This window comes from Equus quagga, chromosome 4, assembly GCF_021613505.1.
Source record: "Equus quagga isolate Etosha38 chromosome 4, UCLA_HA_Equagga_1.0, whole genome shotgun sequence".
Taxonomy (NCBI): domain Eukaryota; kingdom Metazoa; phylum Chordata; class Mammalia; order Perissodactyla; family Equidae; genus Equus; species Equus quagga.
The window spans coordinates 113,656,699-113,676,332 of NC_060270.1; the positions used below are offsets into that span (position 1 = coordinate 113,656,699).

General features: G+C 40.7%; 1 protein-coding gene across 4 annotated transcripts in view; it reads right to left on the minus strand.

Annotated features, from left to right (window-relative positions):
- Positions 1 to 2,553: 2,553 nt before the first annotated feature.
- WIPF1 (WAS/WASL interacting protein family member 1) overlaps positions 2,554 to 19,634 on the minus strand; it is a 112,730-nt gene continuing 95,649 nt past the window's right edge. For all 4 annotated transcript variants that reach the window (XM_046659130.1, XM_046659133.1, XM_046659132.1 and 1 more), the window contains exons 4-8: positions 18,161 to 18,352; positions 14,718 to 15,488; positions 10,718 to 10,930; positions 9,900 to 10,013; positions 2,554 to 5,610 (exon numbers count right to left, since the gene is read on the minus strand). In XM_046659130.1, the coding sequence (XP_046515086.1) occupies positions 5,555 to 5,610; positions 9,900 to 10,013; positions 10,718 to 10,930; positions 14,718 to 15,488; positions 18,161 to 18,352 (1,346 nt within the window). In that variant the 3' untranslated portion in view covers positions 2,554 to 5,554. The remainder of the gene's footprint in view (positions 5,611 to 9,899; positions 10,014 to 10,717; positions 10,931 to 14,717; positions 15,489 to 18,160; positions 18,353 to 19,634) is intronic.

A 19,634-nucleotide genomic window follows, 5' to 3' on the forward strand; every position in this document is an offset into this window, starting at 1 on the left:
TTTTGATTGAGTTCTGCATCAGAAACTGGGGAGGGCAATAATGCAAGGACAGATCCAGGTTTTGTGGGGTCTGAAGGTTTAGACAATTTAGGTTGATCTATTTAAGAGAAATAATATAAAGATCATAAATAAAAATTAGAAGGGCTGGCCTGGTGGTGTAGTGGTTAAGTTTGCACACTCCACTTCAGGGGCCTGGGGTTTGCAGTTTCAGATCCTGGGCACGGACCTACACACTGCTCATCAAGCCATGCTGTGGCGGCATCCCACATACAAAATAGAGGAAGATTGGCACAGATGTTAGCTCAGGGTCATTCTTCCTCACCAATATATATTATATATATATATATATATATATTAGATATAAAAGTAAGTACTTAATTAGAAGAGATTCTTGCAAGTGGAGGTCCCAAAGCTTGAACTTCATTAGCTTCTTATAAATGTGCCCCTGTAATACTGGAAACAAAATTTTCAGACAAAGAATTTGTTCTAGCATGTTGATGGACAGGACATTTCCAAACATTTACCAGTAAGAGAAACGTATGTATGTGATAGACATTAAGTGCCAAGTGCTCAGAGCAGAGGAAAGCGGGGCTGTAGGGAAGACAGAAGGGGCCACTCTAAATTACGTGTCCAGGCAGTCTTCAGTTAATGAGAATGTTTAGGGAACTGGAAATTCTTGAGTTTACTTTTCAGATTAATCAAAACCAAAAAGATATTTATTGGCCGTCAAAACTTTTTCTACATACTTTTTTTTCCAAATTTTCTTGTAGATTTAAAAAATTTTTTAAAAAGTCAATCAATGTACTTCACCCATTGAGATTAAAGGAGAAAAGAAGCCAAATAATTACTTAAGGGAGGAAAAATGATTAAGTATTTACTTCCCTGCTTAATAGAAAGTCCTCTGTTGCTTGGGTGACTGAAGTTGCACCTGTACCTGGTGGGGACAGGGGTGCTGGCCTCCTTAACAGCCACTCAGAGGTCATTTGACTGATCTACCTGTGGTGGGGACATTGGTTTGACTGAGGTGAAGCTGGCACAAGAAAAATTATTGAATGGATGAATGAATGAAATGAATGGTTCCAGTTTGAACAAACGAGGTCAGTTCAGAAAGCAATTTTTATTGCTAAGAATTTTGCAATTAAATTTTATCAGACTCTTTTGAATGCACTGAACATTCCTTCCTGAATACGGCCGAGAGCTGATGGCGAAAGGATTAGGACTGAGTGCCTGACGTACGCCAGATATTTTGTCTGATGTTTTGTCTATGTATTCAAGCTTTGTAACCATTTTGCAGTTGAGGAAACCAGAGCTTAGAGGGCTTAAATAGTTTGTCGATGGCCTTACAGGGAGCAGGTGGCAGAGGCAAGATTCAGATCCAAGTTTGTGTGTCCAGGGCTCCTTCTCTGACTCTCTAACTTGTCATTTGGCCTTTTCTTTCCAGTAAACGCGAAAGACATATGGGACAGAGACTTCAGCTACAGGTGGGAAGGATTATAAAGAAGAGAGTGTGGTGTGGTGAAAAGTCATCCTGCTTGTTCTTCAGTAGTATGTGATTTGGGGTCTTAAATCACCCATCTGTGAGCCCAGAGGGTGGGACTAGATGATCTCTGAGTGGGATGACAGCATGGCCCTGTTTGCAGGGACAGCCCGATTTATACCTGTTGTGCCAAGGTAAGTATTATTAGCACCCCCTTCAAGAGTGGTCATTGTGGATCATAAATTCTAAGGCTGCCCTACATATATGGTGGTTTCCAGGTCTTAATTTCTGTTACTTCAAACTGAATCTAATAATTTCTTTGATGATTGAAAGAACATGAATTTTCATTTTTGAGGCCTGCGAGTTATACCTGATGTCTAGAGGTTGTTTTGCATTTCTGATACGGATATTTTTTCTGCGATTGCCCCTTTCCTTTAAAAGTATACACTAGTAAATCCCCTTCTAGTCAATTCAGTTCTGGTTAATTTGGAATCGTTATATAAATATTTGTTTCCTACTTAATTCTAATAGTGGCCACCAATTAGTGAGTGCTTAGAATAAGTCAGGCTAAGAGCTGAGTGTTTTATTTAATACACTTATTAATGCTGTTAGTTACTCACTTTCTAGATAAGAAACTGAGGCTCAGAGAAGTGACTTGCAGGTAAGAGATGAAGGCAGGTGTTCTTAATCTCTTAACCATTATATTGAGATATGCACACACACACAGCAGATAATTTAAAAAATCATCAGGCCTCCTAAATTCTCCTTGGCCTTCCCTGTATTTCTCAGTGTCAAGGCTAGTCCTTGTAATTTCATCTTCCATTGCTTCCACCATCCATGTTCACTTCAGAGGAGAAGCATCTGCCTTAAGTAAACAGACAACAGATTTCAACTAAGATTCAGGTTCTCAGGAAAAACAAATAAGGGGTTAGAAAGTGAATGCGATGAATATTTACTTCCTTATATGGACCTTTTTTTTTTTGAGTTTGTCTTTCTTTACCAGAGTATAAAACAGAAAACAGACACTTGTATTTCCTGTATATTTACATAGATAATAGTTAAATAAAAACCGCCAGTTGACACTCTTATCATTCTGCTTTTATTTATTGTCTGGCTAACTTACAAAGACACAGATGTCCAGGCTAGACTCAGCCCCACCACTTAAACGATCCTGATGACACAGATAACAAAATGCGCATGTTTGCATAGTGCAGTGGTATGAAAAACATTATCTTCCTTTACAGTCCCTGACTATAAACAGGGAAAAATTAATTTCATGCCAAAAATTTTTGGGCACTTTAACAATCATCCCATTTCTGCTACTAAAATAACAAAATTGATATTACAAGTTGAAATATAAAGACCTAACAGTTTTTACAAATATGCAAATAATCTGCGAATACGTAGACATAAAAAAGTTGATTTTTTCCAAATCACAAAGTAAGGCACCATTGGATTAAACATTTTTTTTCTCGGCTTTTACTAAATAAAATGCATAGTGAAATAAATACTGAACACTGAATTTTAATACTGTAATACATTTCAATATAAAATGGTATGTGAATGTTAAAATTCTGTATTGCATCTTGAATACATTTATCTGGAAATCTTATGGAAAAAAAACACATGGAAGCTCTGATTTCAGGGAAGAAAATATTCATTTTTGTGATTTGCCATAGTTGAAGATTTTAGCATAGGATTTACTCAGAGTTTTGGATGTAATTAGGTTGCTGACTTTCAAAGAAAGGTCGCAGGTGTATTAATGAAACATTCACTAAAAAATACATTCGAAAACATCTCTATCTTGGATGATTAGCAACTTTGAGTTGTGACCCTGTTTCAAACTTTAGGATGGTACCTGCAAAGTTGGGATATATATGGAAACTCGCCATTCTTACTACCCCTTACAAAATTCAAACCCATTTTCTTTGGGTCAGACTTTTCTCTGCCATATTTGCTAGGAAGGCCAAACTCCATCTTTTCTGCAGTGAGTCATTAGGCTTTATCACAGGGATTTTTATCAACTGTTCATATCTGATCCAAGAATCCAAATAAAATGATGCTCCCAAAATATTAGAGATTAAAACGTTTTTTTGAAAATACTTTTCCAAGCTGGTTACACCTTTATATTTCTGGATTCTCTTTGGGTACAGGGCCCCAAGTGACTGTATGAAAGACAGACGAATAGTAGAGGAGAAGGGGGAAGAAAAAGTTCACTAAACCTAGTATTTCTGGCAAGGAAAGTTATAAAAATACAATATATTCAAATGGGAAACTTCATAATTTATTAAGACATCCCACTTATTAGAACTCTAAGTTTGTTTGCTTTTATATAAATGAAACATTTATTCTATAAATAGGAATGCTTCTTTCAAATTTTTCTTTGGATTGATTTCTTGTTAGCATCTCCCAGTAATACATGAACAATACACTGAAACCATGATACAAATTTTAGGTAGACAGACATATACATATGTGGCTGTGTGCTTTTAAAAAATAAGTAATGATAATTTTAAACATCATCAACCATATAAAAATCTAATTGGAAATATTTTTTTTTCCAATTCTATAGCTAGATTTAAAAGTCCCTGTAAAGTTTTGTAAACAAAATCATACAAAAAAAGGCAAGGCTGGCTCTTCCCTATGGTCCTTTCTCAGAGCTCAATTTGCATAGATCCAAGCCAATGGTTCTCCTGGAGACATTCAGAACAAATTCCCTCCAATTTCCAGTAGCAATCTCTCTTTCTCTCAACTCCCTAAGCATCAGATTTAGATTAGCGTTTTGCCCATCAACTCAAATCTGTTCCCTTCTTCCACGTTTCTGGTTTGCTACCATTCCCTGACTTTACCCCCAGCTACGGAGCCTACAACTTCCCCCCATGAGGAGCCAGCTGGGTGGGAGAGAGAAGCTGCTTCAAATGCTAAAGGCAGGAGTCCAGCCGACAGGTGAGCTCCAGCCAGCTGGTTCTGAGCCCGAAGCACCAACTGGCTCTCAGTTTCTTTCCAATGGCTTTATTCCACGTGACTGTAAACCCTATCAGATCAATTTCTGACCTTGGGACTGTGAAGCAACACTTGTCTACAGATATTAGGGAAGAGGGAAAACAAGGGAGCCAAACCTCAGGTCAAGATGTCTGCCAAACAAGGTGTCGGGTCCAACTTTATCTTTAGTTACCTCTTTAATTGCTAAAGCTCATCTTGCCTTTTCTGTTTTTTAAACAAGAGGTTTTCGCACTAGTGTCTATTGTCTAGACCTGCGCTGTCTGATATCGTAGCCACCAACCACACCTGGCTATTGAGCACTTGAAACGTGACTATCCAAAATGGAGATGTTCTCTAAGTGTAAATTACACACTGGATTTTGAAGACTTAGTACCAAAAGAAGAACGTAAAATATCTCATTATTTGTTATATTGATTGCAGGTTGAAATAATATTTTGGATGTTAGGGTTAAATAAAATATATTAAAATTAATTTCACCTATTTCTTTTCCTTTTTTAATGTGGCTACTAGAAATTTTTCAATTGTATATGTGGTTTACGTTATATTTCTACTGGACAGCTCTGTCCTAGAGCTTTCTTCAGACTATCAAAGATTGGACATCCTATAACTGCAAAAATTTTAGGAGCGCCCTCGTGCAGCAATTTGCTTAGAGAGTCTGTGGTTCATGGAAACAGACAGGAGGCCAAGCATGCAAAAGAGGCGGGGAAGCAAACAGCTCTCAGGGACTTTAATATTATAGCCTGGAGGAAATAAGCAGTAAAGTTTGGATTTGGTTGGTTGAAAGCTGGGACAAAATTCATCTCTGCCTACTTGCCACAAAAGCCTATCCACCCCCAAGCAGCCAACACTGGTGGGCTGTAGCGGAAGCAAGCAGTAGCTTGAGAATATACACAATATAAAAACCTAGGTGCCTTTCTCACTGCATTCCCACCCCCCACACATATTCCCACATCACCCTCCCTTCTTCCCTACTGCCAATATGAAGAGGACAAGAGAAGGGGAGGAAGGTGTGCAACTCTCCACAGCAACAACAGAAGTAGCTCTTGGGCTTGGGTGGAGAAGAGCAGGCAAGGATCACCTCGGGGTGGGAGGAAGTGGTGGGGCACCCCTTTCTCTTCGGTTGGATCCACCTTGATGAAAAAGTAGATAAAACATAAATTTTGGTTAGAAAGCTTATCTTCTCACTGTAGAGACTCAAGGATGGTTGCAAAAGTACCCACTATCTCACTCCCTATGACCAGGGCTGTAACAACTGGCACAGGTGAACGAGAAGGGTCAAGCGAAGGGAAGCAAGTAAGGATCTGAACAAACATTACTAGAGAAGGAGGACCTGCCCCAACTACTTGCACAAAGTTAAGAAAGCTAAAAAAAATTTACTTTTCTTCTTATCACAAATGGAGTATGTGTTTATTATACATTTAGAAAATACAGATGAGTAAAAACAAAACAAAAAATTCACCCATGCTTGTACCACCCAGTGATAAGCAAAAACATTATTTGTATATTTTCCATTTGTTTTTTTACATATAAAGTTCCCTTTTTTCTCCCCAAATTGGATCATTTAGTGGCAGTTTCATAGTCATTCCTCTTTACAAATATAGTTATTAATGACACATTGCCTTCTATTACATATGAACACTACGGTCTATTTATCTAATTAATCCCCTTTTGTTGAGCATGTAGGTATCTTCTGATTTCTAAACAAGGCTTTTCTGATGGTAGCCATCTTAATGAGTATGAAGTGGTATTTTAGTGTAGTTGTATTTGCATTTCCCTAATGATTAGTGATGTTGAGCATCTTTTCATGTGCTTATTGACTATCTGTATATCTTCTTCAGAGAAATGTCTATTCAACTCATTTTAAAAATTGGGTTGTGTTTTGGTTGTTGAATTGTAGGAATTCTTTATATATTCTGGATATTAATCCTTTATCAGATAGATGATTTGCAAATATTTTATCCCATTTCAGGGACTGCCTTTTCACTCTGTTGATAGTGTTCTTTTAAAAACTATGCATATTTGTGGGCTATCAGTGCACCGTAATAGGTTTAAAATCCATTCACAATTTTTTAAATTCAGTTGTCCCACACACATTTTTTTGAGGCTCTTACAGGTGTTGAGCATGAAGCCAGGTGCTCAGATGCTGTGAGCCAGTCTACCAGGGACACATGTCATTGAGTAGATCTGCTACAGCCACTGCTCTGAGACTCAGGTGGGCTGGCAGCAACAGATTCCTCAAGCAGACCTCTTCACAGCGGCCCTAGGAGCCCACTTAGGGATTTCTGAGATAGAGCCAAACCTCTGAGCAAGGGGAGGAGTTAGAGGCCAACACTGCAGTTCATTACCTTGTCTCTTCCTCCTACCCTCCCAACCAAGTCTTTTTGTGGGCAAGCATCTAAGGAAAAACTCATTTGGATGTAAACCAGCCATCTGTCCTAAGGCCTTGACTGTCAGCTGACACACCACAAGTGGTCAGCAAAACGAAGGCCGGCCTCGTGCAGAGCTATAATTAGGTGGCACTGCTCAGGGCTGTCTGGGTGCCCTACCAGGCTGTGGGCCTGGAGGCCAGGGCAGCTACAGGAGCAGAATAAAGCCACTTAATAATACGTGATTTATTTTTGTTAGAGAGATGATCCCTTATCATTATAAAATATTAAACATGCATAATGCTACAAACAGTTAAAGCAAATCTACAAAAACACTTGTAGGGGACAGTGGAAATTAATTCACCAATTTAAGAAGTATTTTTAAATGTCTAACATTTTTCAGAATCTGTGCCACTTGATGGAGGAGCCATAGTGAGGAGGACATAGTTCTAGTCCTCAAGTTTTGGATAGTCTTTTTTTTTTTTTTTTTTTTTGAGGAAGATTAGCCCTGAGCTAACATCTGCTGCCAATCCTCCTCTTTTTGCTGAGGAAGACTGGCCCTGAGCTAACATCCATGCCCATCTCCCTCTACTTTATATGTGGGATGCCTACCACAGCATGGTGTGCCAAGCGGTGCCATGTCTGCACCCAGGATCCAAACTGGTGAACCCCAGGCCGCTAAAGCGGAACGTGCGAACTTAACTGCTGCACCACCTGGCCGGTTGCTGGATGGTCTTAAAGACAGGAGGATGGGGTAGGGTGTGTGTTCACCTATTAAATTAAAAATCTAGAGCCATTGGCGAGATGGTTCTGTTACTGACTTAAATATACAAATAATATTTAAATTAGGTTAAGAATGCTTACAAGAAGTCAGGAAAAAATATTTAAAGTCTATGTGAACAACTCCATAAAGTGAATTCATTTATTAGTACCCAAGAGCGGAGAAAACCAGGCTGTACTCTTATCAGACAGAAGCCCCTCTTCTGATGTACACACACACACACACACACTACATGCATGCACACATAAACACAGAGAGACGACTCAAAGATATTTGTTCCATGTGAAGACTGATATTTCACCAAAAATTTCAACCACTAACTCTTGTACGATAATTTTATTATAGTTATACCTTTTTTATTAGGCATCATCTAGAAATGCAGTATTCCACATAAACGAGTTTTTCCAGGAATTAAACTTTTTCTTTCAAGCAGCAATATTTTGTTTACTTCTGGCATTTGTTCATGGAAATTTTCCTAAAACAGTTTCTAATTCTTTGAATTCTTCAACAGAGGCACAAAGCACAGTCTGACCTGTTCTTAACCCAACAGAAACATCTGGTATTGTCCTGTGCTGTAATACATAGCACAACTCTGTGTCCCTATTTCCTCTTTTGACCCGAGACTGCCACCTATCAATTCTCCCTGAAGTCAGTGATTTTGAGTCTAACCAACCTTAATCTCAGCTGATATTAATCTGCTCTAACGCTGGGAACCAGCCAACCAAAAATCAAGAACTGTGTGTTAAGAAAAAGTCGGTAGGCTCTGATTATGTATAAGGAGCTCTATTAGGGAGTGAGGACGAGGTTAAGGACACTGTGACAGTTACTTGACACGCTCAAACACTTTTTCTCCACACATTCCTGGTTTTGGAGTTTGGTTCTAAAACTAAGGTTGTCGCAAGTCTGAGCCTCATCAGTGATATATGTATATTTCATACCAGTTGTTTCTTCTATAAATTTAATGTTATGAAATACCAGTTTTTCTATTTCCTCTTTTTGATCAAAGTTTTTTAAATAGGAAAAGTGATTTACTTCTTTTTTCGTTGTTGTTAAAAAATTTTAACTTATTTCTATTAGAATTTGTTTGTTGTGGTAAAGTGTTACATAACATGAAACTTACCATGTTAACCATTTTTTTTTTTTTTTTTAAAGATTTTATTTTTTCCTTTTTCTCCCCAAAGCCCCCCGGTACATAGTTGTGTATTCTTCGTTGTGGGTTCTTCTAGTCGTGGCATGTGGGACGCTGCCTCAGTGTGGTCTGATGAGCAGTGCCATGTTCGCGCCCAGGATTCGAACTAACGAAACACTGGGCCGCCTGCAGCGCAGCGCGCGAACTTAACCACTCGGCCACGGGGCCAGCCCCCCACGTTAACCATTTTTAAGTGTCCAGTTCTGTGGCATTGAGTACATTCACATTGTTGTGCAACCATCACCACTGTCCATCTCCCGAACTTTTCCATGTTCCCCAACTCAAACTCTGTACCCATCTAATACTAACTTCCCATCCTCCCTTCCCCGCTATGATTCACTTCTTTATGTAGCATTACATATATTAGCAAAAAAACCCCAGAAACAATCTAAATGTCCAACAATGGTAAACTAAACTATTATATGCTGACTTGATGCAATCCTATAAAATAAAATAGGGAAGTGTTTACTAAGCAATGTTATATAAATCCTACCACCAAAAACCATACTCTATAATTATAACTATATGAATTTGTCAGAATTAGATGGATAAAAATTGGAAGAGAACTTGGTAAAATGAAAATATCTGTTATGTTATGTGGAGAGATTATGGGTATACTTAACATTTTCATGTAATGCTCTGTGAAGCTATAATTATAACATTTAAAAGATCAAAGCAGTTACAGTGAGTTTTTGTTATAATTAATAAGACATTTTGCGAGTCTCAAAACTAGCAGGAGTAGAAGATGGCTCTATTTGTGCCATCTTAGGAAGATCAAAATGGGGAAGGACTGTCCAAACAGGCAAAACAATAACATGTCATCTACTCGCAAACCAAAGGTATTTTGAGTTTGTAATGACCCATTAAAATAATCGTTTCTCATATGCATTCTGGATCTCTCCATTTCCTCATGTGCGTAGAAGGGGACTTTACCAGAGGTGAGATGGCTCCAAATCCAGGAGTGATTTCTCTGCAATCTCCCCACTGCAGGCAAGAAGCCTGGGCGTCCTATGCAACCCTCAGCTGTATGTAACCCAGCCTACTCCAATATGAAGCCAGCAAAGCCCCTGCAGAAATACTTACTTCGGCTTTCACTTCTTGCCAATTTACTGGGATAAGTTTTGGCCGTTGGGACATATGGCTCTGGAGGTGGCAAATCAGAAATTGGATGGAAGTAGAATCTGCTTTCCCATTCATCTGAGGGAGAGAACAAACAGGATCTTCAGAAACAGACAATCTGCTGTGAAGACTTATGTCACGAAAGGCACAGAATAAAACAGAGACAGAACTGCAGAGATGGCTTCCAGTTTTATGCCCAGAAGTTTAGAGAAGAGCTGGAAGTTCTTTTAATGTCACTGACCGGCACCTGAGTGAAATACCCCGACGGGTCCAAGTGATTTCAACAAGAGTGACAAGGGCCCTCTCCGGAGCTCGGGGCTGAGGTTTGGGATACCTTTCTTAATTATTCCTCCCACCAGTGGAAGGAGTGACTGAGAACCCCTGATAACAGTGGCAGAGGTAAGCTACTTAATGCCTGCAGCCATCGGGCCTCTTGCGTACAGCAAACTGTTTAGAAGGTAGGCAATAAAAAGGTAAGCTACAAAAATGGTTCTTTTCAGAATTCTGGAATCTCTGGAAAGTTAACCAAAATGAGACTCAAAGAAGAAACAGAGAAAAATGAGGTGTCTTTTTGGGAAGTGGAAGAAGGGGATTACTATTTTTAATTTGAAATCATGGTGGCCCTAAAATGGTTAGACAGACCAGAGTACTGCAGTGTGATAACACGGAGGGTCATACAAATAAGAAATGTGAATGCAAACACACAACACACCCAAACAAATCTGCCATTCAATTACTGTCCTGTAGCTTTTACATTTCCAAGGAGTGGGACCGCGCCTCACCTTCACAGGAAGAGTCTTGGAAGCCGTTTCTAATTGATGTTGATGGTGGAGGTGGGGGAGGTGCCCCAGTGCCAGGCCTGTCAGGAGGAAGAGGAGGCCTGGGCCCACTCCTGGGACTATCTACTACACTCCTGGACGGCAACTGAGGGGTGGCAGGCAGGGCCCGAGACGTGCTGCCATTTCTGTTTATTGGAGGAGGCGGTGGGAGAGGGCCTGGAGCAAAAGAAAAGACAACATTTAGTGCAATACCTTACATCCTACATTTCTATTATCATGGTCACCATCAACATGCAATTACTGAGTGCCTGCTGGATACATGCCCTTTTACTAGAGAATATGGAGAAATGGTAGAGACTTCCTGGAGATTTTGCTGAAGAGAGAGTAAGTACAAATAAACACAGAAACGCACATATGTACACACACATGTGAGAAGAGTGTATATTGATAGCTAAATGGCTATTCTGGCTTTGAGTTAGTATTGAGGCTGGAGATGATACAGTTATGTTGAGAAGAGGTGATAATCTGTTTATATGACAAGTGTTTACTTTAAAAAACATTTTATGACCCTTTTAAATAACTAATGAAGTAATTACTCCAACATGATACTTATTAAATAAGTGCTATTTAAAAACAATTTTTAAAGAAGAAGATATGAAGTTATTTTAGGCCTTCAGAGGGACTTCAAAGGGACTTTAAACGCACAGTATTATTGCTAATTACAAAGCATGTTTCTGTGATGCACACGATCTGTTTCCAGGCAGAAGTGGCATCAGGAAACCAAATATCAGTCATGCTGAGAACAGGAGGAGTTCCTTCTTGGTTCTTCCTCTTTGGGGAGGCAAATTAACACAGGAATGACAAACAGCTCATCGATGTGCATGCTGTAAACGCTGGTGCAGGACCCGCCCCTGAGCGAGCTGGGTAGCCATGAACTTAATTTCCCATCTACAGAAGAGCACCCAACAGCCACCTTTCTCACCGCACTGCTGCCAGGGATAATTACTCCAAAAGCACACAAAAAGTACTGTATAAGTATTTGAAGCCATTTTTAAAAATGCAGTGGTGTGGTATAATCAGAAAATCTTAAGTTCCTAGAAAATAATTCAAAGTAAATTCTTGTTTTTGATAATATAAAATAAACCTATCTTGCTTGTCCCATCTTCCAAATGCAAAGGCTCTTTGGGTCATGAGTAAATTAAAAGAAAAAAAAAAAGAAAAAGGAACTTAGCATTCCCATGCAAATCCAAATGGCCTTATTAATTATTCCTGATCTGCAGTAGTGTGCTCCACCTGCAAGATGCTGACATTTTATGTAAACACTAATCTTCTGGCGCTATAAATATGAGTATCTCTTGTTACTACAGAGTCAGAATCCAACTAGAGGACCTTAAACTGAATGACCCACCCATTGCAGATCTCTCTGCCTGGAAGTCTTGGCTTGGATACCTGATGGAGGTGAGAGGCAAGGCCAGCTCTGGTTGGTCTCTCAAGGAGTCCTCAGGGCCTCACCTGGTAGGGCTTATTTATTGCCCCATCTGCTTGTCATTGCTGGAGTCCCAGTCAGTAGGAGTAGATTTACTCGGAGGGAAAGTGTCTCGCATGCTGTGGGCTTAATTTCACTGGTACTACCACCACTACCACAGCTGTCACTAAATGCCAACTAGACTTCCAGTATTATGGGGCCGGGTACTATGTAATAACTTGATCGACTTTATCTCTCTTTCTCTTTTTAAGTAAACATTCGTATTCCTAACTCTCCAACCTTCCAGCTCCCTGCTCCAAACCTAGGCAAGCATAACAGAAAACAAAACAGACTTCTATTTCCCTTTGGCAGCATAATAATAAAAGTGATCATTTATTGAAGGCTACTACATGTTACCACTATACACACTTGTCTCATTTAATTCTTACAACAACCCTGAGAGGTGTAGGGACAGCAGACAAGGCCTCAGAGGTGTGGGAAGGTTAAAAAGCCCAAGTCAGGAGGCTAATGAGTGGAAAAGTCAGGATTTCATGCCAAATCTGTCAAATTCTAAAGCCCACTCCCATGACAATGAAGCCAAGCCACCTGTCAAAATATAGATGGTCCTTGATGACCTCTCATATGTTCCTTGTGGGAATGCAAATTGGTAGGAATTTTCTAGAGGCCAATTTGGCAGTTTCTTTGAAATCCAGAGTTTACTATGCACACCTATTAACCTAGAAAGTCCATTTCTAGGAATGCATTCAAAGGAAATACATAGAGATAGGCACAAACATTTAGCTATAAGAATGGATCCCTGCATTATCTAGAACAGCAAAAACCTAGAGATGGCCTGTATGACCAAGTGAGGGATTCATAAATCAAGGTACTTTTGTAGGATTTAATATTAGCTGCCATTAAAAGTCAGGTTATAGAGGAATAATCATATCAGGAAATGTTAGTGAGACATTGTTAAATAAAAAGAAAATTACCAAACATATATAGTGTGATAGTGATTTTGTAAAAATGTATATATATGCATTTTTAAAAGACTGAAAGAATATATAAAAAATGTTATCAATGATTATTTCTGGATGTTGGTGGTAGCAGGATTATGGATGATTTTTATTTTTTTTATAGTTTTCTGTCTCTTCTATAATAAACAGGCATGACTTATGTAATTGAAAGAAACAATAAATGTTATAATTATATGTCACTGCCTATCTTATTTTGGGGAAGATTTAATCTGTTAATTCATCCATTTGGTAGAGCCATACAAACAGCTCCATAGCTGTTGGATAAGAAGAAAATGTTGCAATTAATTCATCCGACTACCTAGTCTCATTTGTTCATTGAAGAATAGTTAGTGAGATGCCACTCTGTCTAGGGATTGGATTGAAAGGACTAACTTTTTTTATGTGTAGCCAACTGTCCGTGGCAGAGTGGTTTGAAGGAGTGGTTCTCAGACTTTGCTGCACATTAGTTACTGAGGAGCTTGCAAATGTCCTAATGCCCAGTCTGCAACCAGACCAATGAACCCAGAAACCTGGGGATGGGACCCAGGCGTCCACAGTTTTTAAAGCTCCCCAGGTGATTCCAGTACATGGTCAGGTCTGAGGTCTACTGGTTTGAAGAGCGATTTATTAGGTTCCTGAGGTCACAGGGTCAAAGGTCAGTTGGATTCTCCTAAAGAAAAAAATGCCCCATTACCAGACATCTTGGATGTATGATAAAGTTAAATTTAAAAAGCAGATCTACTGAATCCACCAATAACCACTGTAAAACACAAAAGTGCTTCTTACAATTAGGAGAGAGCGCGCAAACTCTGGGGAATCCTCACATTGCATTTCATACTCTGAAATGAAACCTTTCCTTAGATCCAGGTTTCTTACCCCTGGGCAGGGGGCACAGATGGGCTTTGGCAGTTCAATCCATGACACAGCAAGCAAATTTTGAGTTTATGCTTATGAGCATTTTCATGAAGAGAAAGCCTATACTTTTATCTCATTCTCCAAAGGATCCACGTGCCAGAGGTGTTAACAAATAGCAAAACGGACTGTGACACTTGTCTTCAATGACCAGGGAAGTGGCCTCAAAGCTTGACAGGTGAGAAGTACAGGAGAAGTTCATTAGCTCATAAATAACTGCCTTTCTTGTTGGAATAATGAGGCGCTCCAGCAGGAGATGGGAATTTATTTCCCCAGGAAAGACAGCTGAGAGTCCCTCTGGGAGGCAGGGTAGTAGAGTGGCGCGATGGAAGTTCTAGCCTCTTCCTTTATTAACTAGCCTGTGATGACAACTTTATTGGTTACATGGTCCTTATCTCTAAAACATGGACAGAAACATTGGCCCCACTTTCTTCAGAGGTCTCATGAGGTCAAGAGGAAATCATATGTGGGAAATGTCACTTAGAAGATTAAGGCAGTCTGAGAGTTCACGTAGGCTTTTGTTGGACTCCATTCACATTTATGATATATTATTAGGGACATTTGGCCGGCTGGGTTGTAGGGAGACAACTCACCCCATGTCTTGCCATACCTGATCTGCCGGGTGGGTCCCTCACAGGAGGAGGGGGTCTCTCATTGGGCGGGGGAGGAAGAGGGCCGGAACGTCCAGGTGAAGGTAAGGGAGGTGCAGATGAAGAGAGGGACAAATTCCGCTGTGGGAGCCTTGGGATTTCATCACTGCCACTGGAACCTGGAGGCAGGGGAGGAGGGCCAGGCCTGCTGGGTGGCGGCGGCGGAGGTGGTGCCTGTGAGGAGGAGGAAGGCCGCGGGGTGGAAGGCACCGGGGGCTTGCTGTTCTGAGGGGGAGGAGGAGGGACCGCTTCCCTGTGGATGGAGGGCCTGTTGCCCACTGGAGGAGGCGGAGGAGGGGGTTTGTCATCCAAGGCCCTGCTCGGGGTGGGTGGCAGGGGAGGCCTGTTGGAGAAGGGCGAGGAGGAGCCTGACGGGGTCTGACGTATGGAGCCTCCTCCAAAAGCAGCACCTCGGTTTCCAGGGAAAGGGGGAGGAGTCGGCCCAGGGCTGGGCTGCCTGGGAGCCCCAGGCACTGGGGGGGACCCCCGGTTGTGCAGACTTGACTGAATGGGTCTTGGTGTATTGGGTACTGGCGGGGGAACGCTATCAGGCTTTGAGCCCACGTCAGGCCTTGGGGGAGGCATTCGGTTCCTCTGAGGCTCTGGGGGTCCACTTCTGTGGCCTGGAGAAGGCCCGGGGAACCTCCCTGGGCCACTTGGGGGCAAGAAAGGTTTGGCAGATGTGGCTCTTCCTCCTGGTGGCAAAATTGGGGGTCGGCTTGCTCCAGAATCTGAAGAAGAGGAAAAAAAACTTCAGTAAGAAAATTAGGAACCTTAAAGGAAATCAGAGAACTAGGTACATACCCAGCTACTGGAAGTCCTTTCCTAGATGCTATCAACTGCAGGTAACCATTATTTACATAAAGCAGATTTTGTACGGTCCTTCCTGGAGGCAGAGGAATAGATCACAGCTCTCTGTTTACCTTCTGGTCCTAGGTCCTACAACCTGTCAGCTTTCAAAAGGATTTGGGAGAGGTCTCTTGGCATTACGCACGGACAAGAAGCAGGATGAGGCTGGTAGGAGTTCTAGAGAGATCCCTACTCTTTACAAGAGGACGAGAACAGATGGTGTTGGCACATGGGATTTCTGCTAATGATTTTCTCTTCTCCCCATCACTATCCCTGTCCCCTGCCCTTGCACCTCTCAGATTTGAAAAATAATTTAGCTATCTTGGGTGAAGAAATTAGTTATCCCAATACACGTTTCTATACGGGAGGGCTTACCTAGTCCCTTTGAAGAGACATTCCCAAGAGAAGGTGGAAAAATGTAATGAAAGAGTTATGATTGAAATAAGAAAGAACTAAGAAAGGAGAAAGAAACTGTCAAAGTTTAACTGAAAGAGTTGACACCAGTGGATGGTCTTAATCTGCAAAGAAGTAGGCAACAATTTCTTTTGTTCCTACTCGGTCAACTTCCACTTCAATATTGGCAGGACAGAACACCCCTATTACATAATTAATATTAAACTGGTTTGGTTCAACAAAGGGAAGAACTAAAGGAGGAACCAAGTTATGGAAACATTCAAATCACCACCCCAGAACCTTTTGGAACCCAAGCTCATTCTCAAAAAAGGGTTAGCCTGAAAACTTCTACCACTCCAACCATGAGCTAATTAATGTACCAAATATTTATTGAGGACCTGCTATATGCCAGCCTTTATTCTAGATGCTAGAGACAGAAGAGTAAACAAAACAGAAAAGATCCTGCTCTCCTGTAGTTTACATTCTTGTTTGGGAGATAAACAATAACAGTAAACACGCAAATATTTTCAGATAGTTATAAGTACTACAAAGAAACTAAAATAGGTTGCTGAGATGAAGAGTGTCTAGAGAGGCCAGGATAGATGGAGTGGTTGGGGATGGCTCTTCTGAGGACGTGACATTTGAGCTGAGGCCAGTCAGAGAGAGAGGAAGAGGAGAGGTGCTTCAGGCAGAGGGCCAGCAGGTACAAAGGTCCTGAGGTAGGAATGAGCTTCAAGTTAAAAAACCAAGGCCCATGTGCCTGAGGCACAGTGAGCATGGAGGAGAACCGTAGGAAATGGAGCTTGAGTGGCCAGTAGGGGCTGTTCATAAACAGCTTTGGAGGCCAGAAGGAGCTCACATTTTATCCAAAGCACAATAAGACACATTTGGATGGATGTGTACAGTAGAGTAATGTAAACTCTAGAGAGAATTTTTTATTTTGACTTTAGTACTAGAAAAAGAGCTGTATTTTCCTTGACTTTGTGGAACATTTCTATGTCACCAACTTGTGATAAGTCAGATCTTCCAAGTTTGGATTAAAGCTGCAGTTACTATGCACACATACATTGCATGGATAGGATCCATTCTGTGCATGGTCCATTATGAACACGTATACTTTTGGTATACCATTTTGTGCACTAACGTAAATTCCATCTTCATTTTATTATTTTACATCCAGTTGTGTTTGCCCTAATTTCTTCACCTAGGTTAAAGTACTGAATGTATGCATTTGTCAGATGCCTCAAATCCTTTTGGTGGGTTTTAAAGAAATACCTTTAAATTTAAATGCAGGTCTGACAAGACAGAATCTCTCACATTTTTGAGTCTCTTTCTAGATTTTGACCATCCCATACTAAAGTAGTCAGTTAACCCTGAGGATTCACTCTTTTATCTCATATGAATGTGAGAATTTCACACTTCCCCAGGGGGCATTTTCAAAGATCACAGAATTAGAAATAAAATTCTTCTAACAAAAGAAACATTAAAATAGGAAGTTTTATGGTCAAATTTCTTGAGCTTCCAGTAGTAGTCAGGAGAGGCTCTATAAGGTTTTTATTTAGGCTTGACCAGGTTCAACTTTTCTCTCTGCCGTCAGGTTCATAGACAATCCTGTAGGACTCAGGACTCATTTCCACGGCTCCCTGCAGAGAATACTTAGAATCACTGGCCATAAAATGCCAAAGCCTGTCATACAAAACACTTTTTTAGATTTAGTGAGATATGTAATTATATTCCATATGACATGCTCCACAGTGCGTTTGAAAAGTGGCTCACAAGTATTTACTATACTAGACAGCTGGGTCCGACGACCTCACACAGAAAGCTGAATTTGCCAGGTCACCAGGCAGAGTTTCCAGGGGTGGCAAGTTCCATTTGCTCCTTCCTTTTCTTCCCACTCTAGCTCACCCTTTAGAAAAGTACAAAAAAGTACAAGTTACCCCAAGGACACTGGGCAATATTTAACAGCTCCATGGAGCTGTCTGATCCTGATTAAAAAAAAAAAGAGATGCTCAACAGAATCTCTCTTATAAAACAGTGTTAATGTTTCAAGCAATCTAAAATGTTTTAAAGGGCACAGTGCCTTAGATGGGACGCCAAGCCTCAAAACCACCAAACTCGGCCTCGTCTTCAGTCACTAAGAGAAGGAAACTCTCCTTACCAGTCTCCCTGCTGGCTGTGGATCGCAGCTTAGGCATTCCAGCCTGGAACAGCCCTCCCAAGCCAGGTGGTCCACCCCCGCCAAAGCTTCCTCCACCTCCGCCGCCACCACCGCCGCCGCCGCCGCCGCCGCCGCCGCCACCTCCTCCGCCAAAGCCACCACCACCTCCACCAGCACCGGCTCCTTTAGGTTCTGCAGAAGGAAGAAAACACACGGATGAAAACACCCACCAGAGGACTTCACAGTCCTCGCCCAAGTAAGCAATAACGATAAAATGGAGCTGGCTGAACCTAGGCCTCCGGTGGACAACTGCGATTTCATTAAAATGCAGGATTTTAAGGATTCACCCTACCCCCAGAGAGAAAAGGAGTTTCTTTCCACTCCAGGGCAGCTGTGGGCTCAGCGGCAGAAGAATTGGTAATGGCTGACGACTTACTCCCCCAACGCCCCCCCAACTTGGCTAGCCTCCACATGAGTTAATATCTGTTTGTTCTATATCCTAAGATTTGGCAAATAAAAGGATCTTCAAAGAAAGAAAGTCCCAAGGGAGAGGAGATGCAATAAAAGGTGAGAAGAAAGGAAATAGTAAAAATAAAGAGAAGAAAAAATATCCCATAATTTTACTCCTTGGAAATACTTACCGTTTTGGTGTATTTTTTCCCAGCCAGTATATTTTCATTTTATATGTTTTTTTCCCTTAAAATTAAGACCAAATTCACTAAACAGTTTTTAGCCTGCTTTTTTCATGTAACACATTAATATTTCCCATGTCATTAAATATTCTGTGAAAACATGAGTTTCAAAGACTGCATTGTGTTTTCAAACACAAATGTACTCTAATTTATTTAACCATCTACTTATTTGATGGCCTTTTAGGTTGATTTCAATTTTTTAATATCATAAAGTCCAATAGTAAGCTTTAACTTTTAAAAAATGTTTTGCAATTTGAGATGGTACAAAAATTCTGTTTCATTTCGCATTTATTTCCAAAAAATTGTGAAAGATTTTGAAATGGGCAAACAAAAAAAGAAAGGAAGAAGAAAGAAAAATATTACTAGGTGTCCTGTCTAGCCTTCTGGGTTATTTCCCATTGTCTTTGAGCTATTTTACAACTTTGTAAGTTGTAGGAAACTGATAATAATGTAAATGATATTTGTCCATAGAAATGTAAACTGGCTATGTTCAGTGGAATGCAGCTGATCACTGACCCACTTTGCACCTATTTGTGAATTGATTTCAGCACTTATCCCACTATGTCCGTGTGGTACTTTGAATTCTCCTTTTAACTGATAACATCATACTGGTTCCCTCATTCACTAATGAGCCTAATAACATCTTTGACATATGCTCATTTTCTATCTGTGTGAGAGCCGTGATTATACCCTCTTAAAGACATTGTCTCTTAACCACTTATGTGTGTATGTCTGTTTTATGAGGTTTGTTTTATGAGCATTGTTTAAAGTCTGCCCCTGGA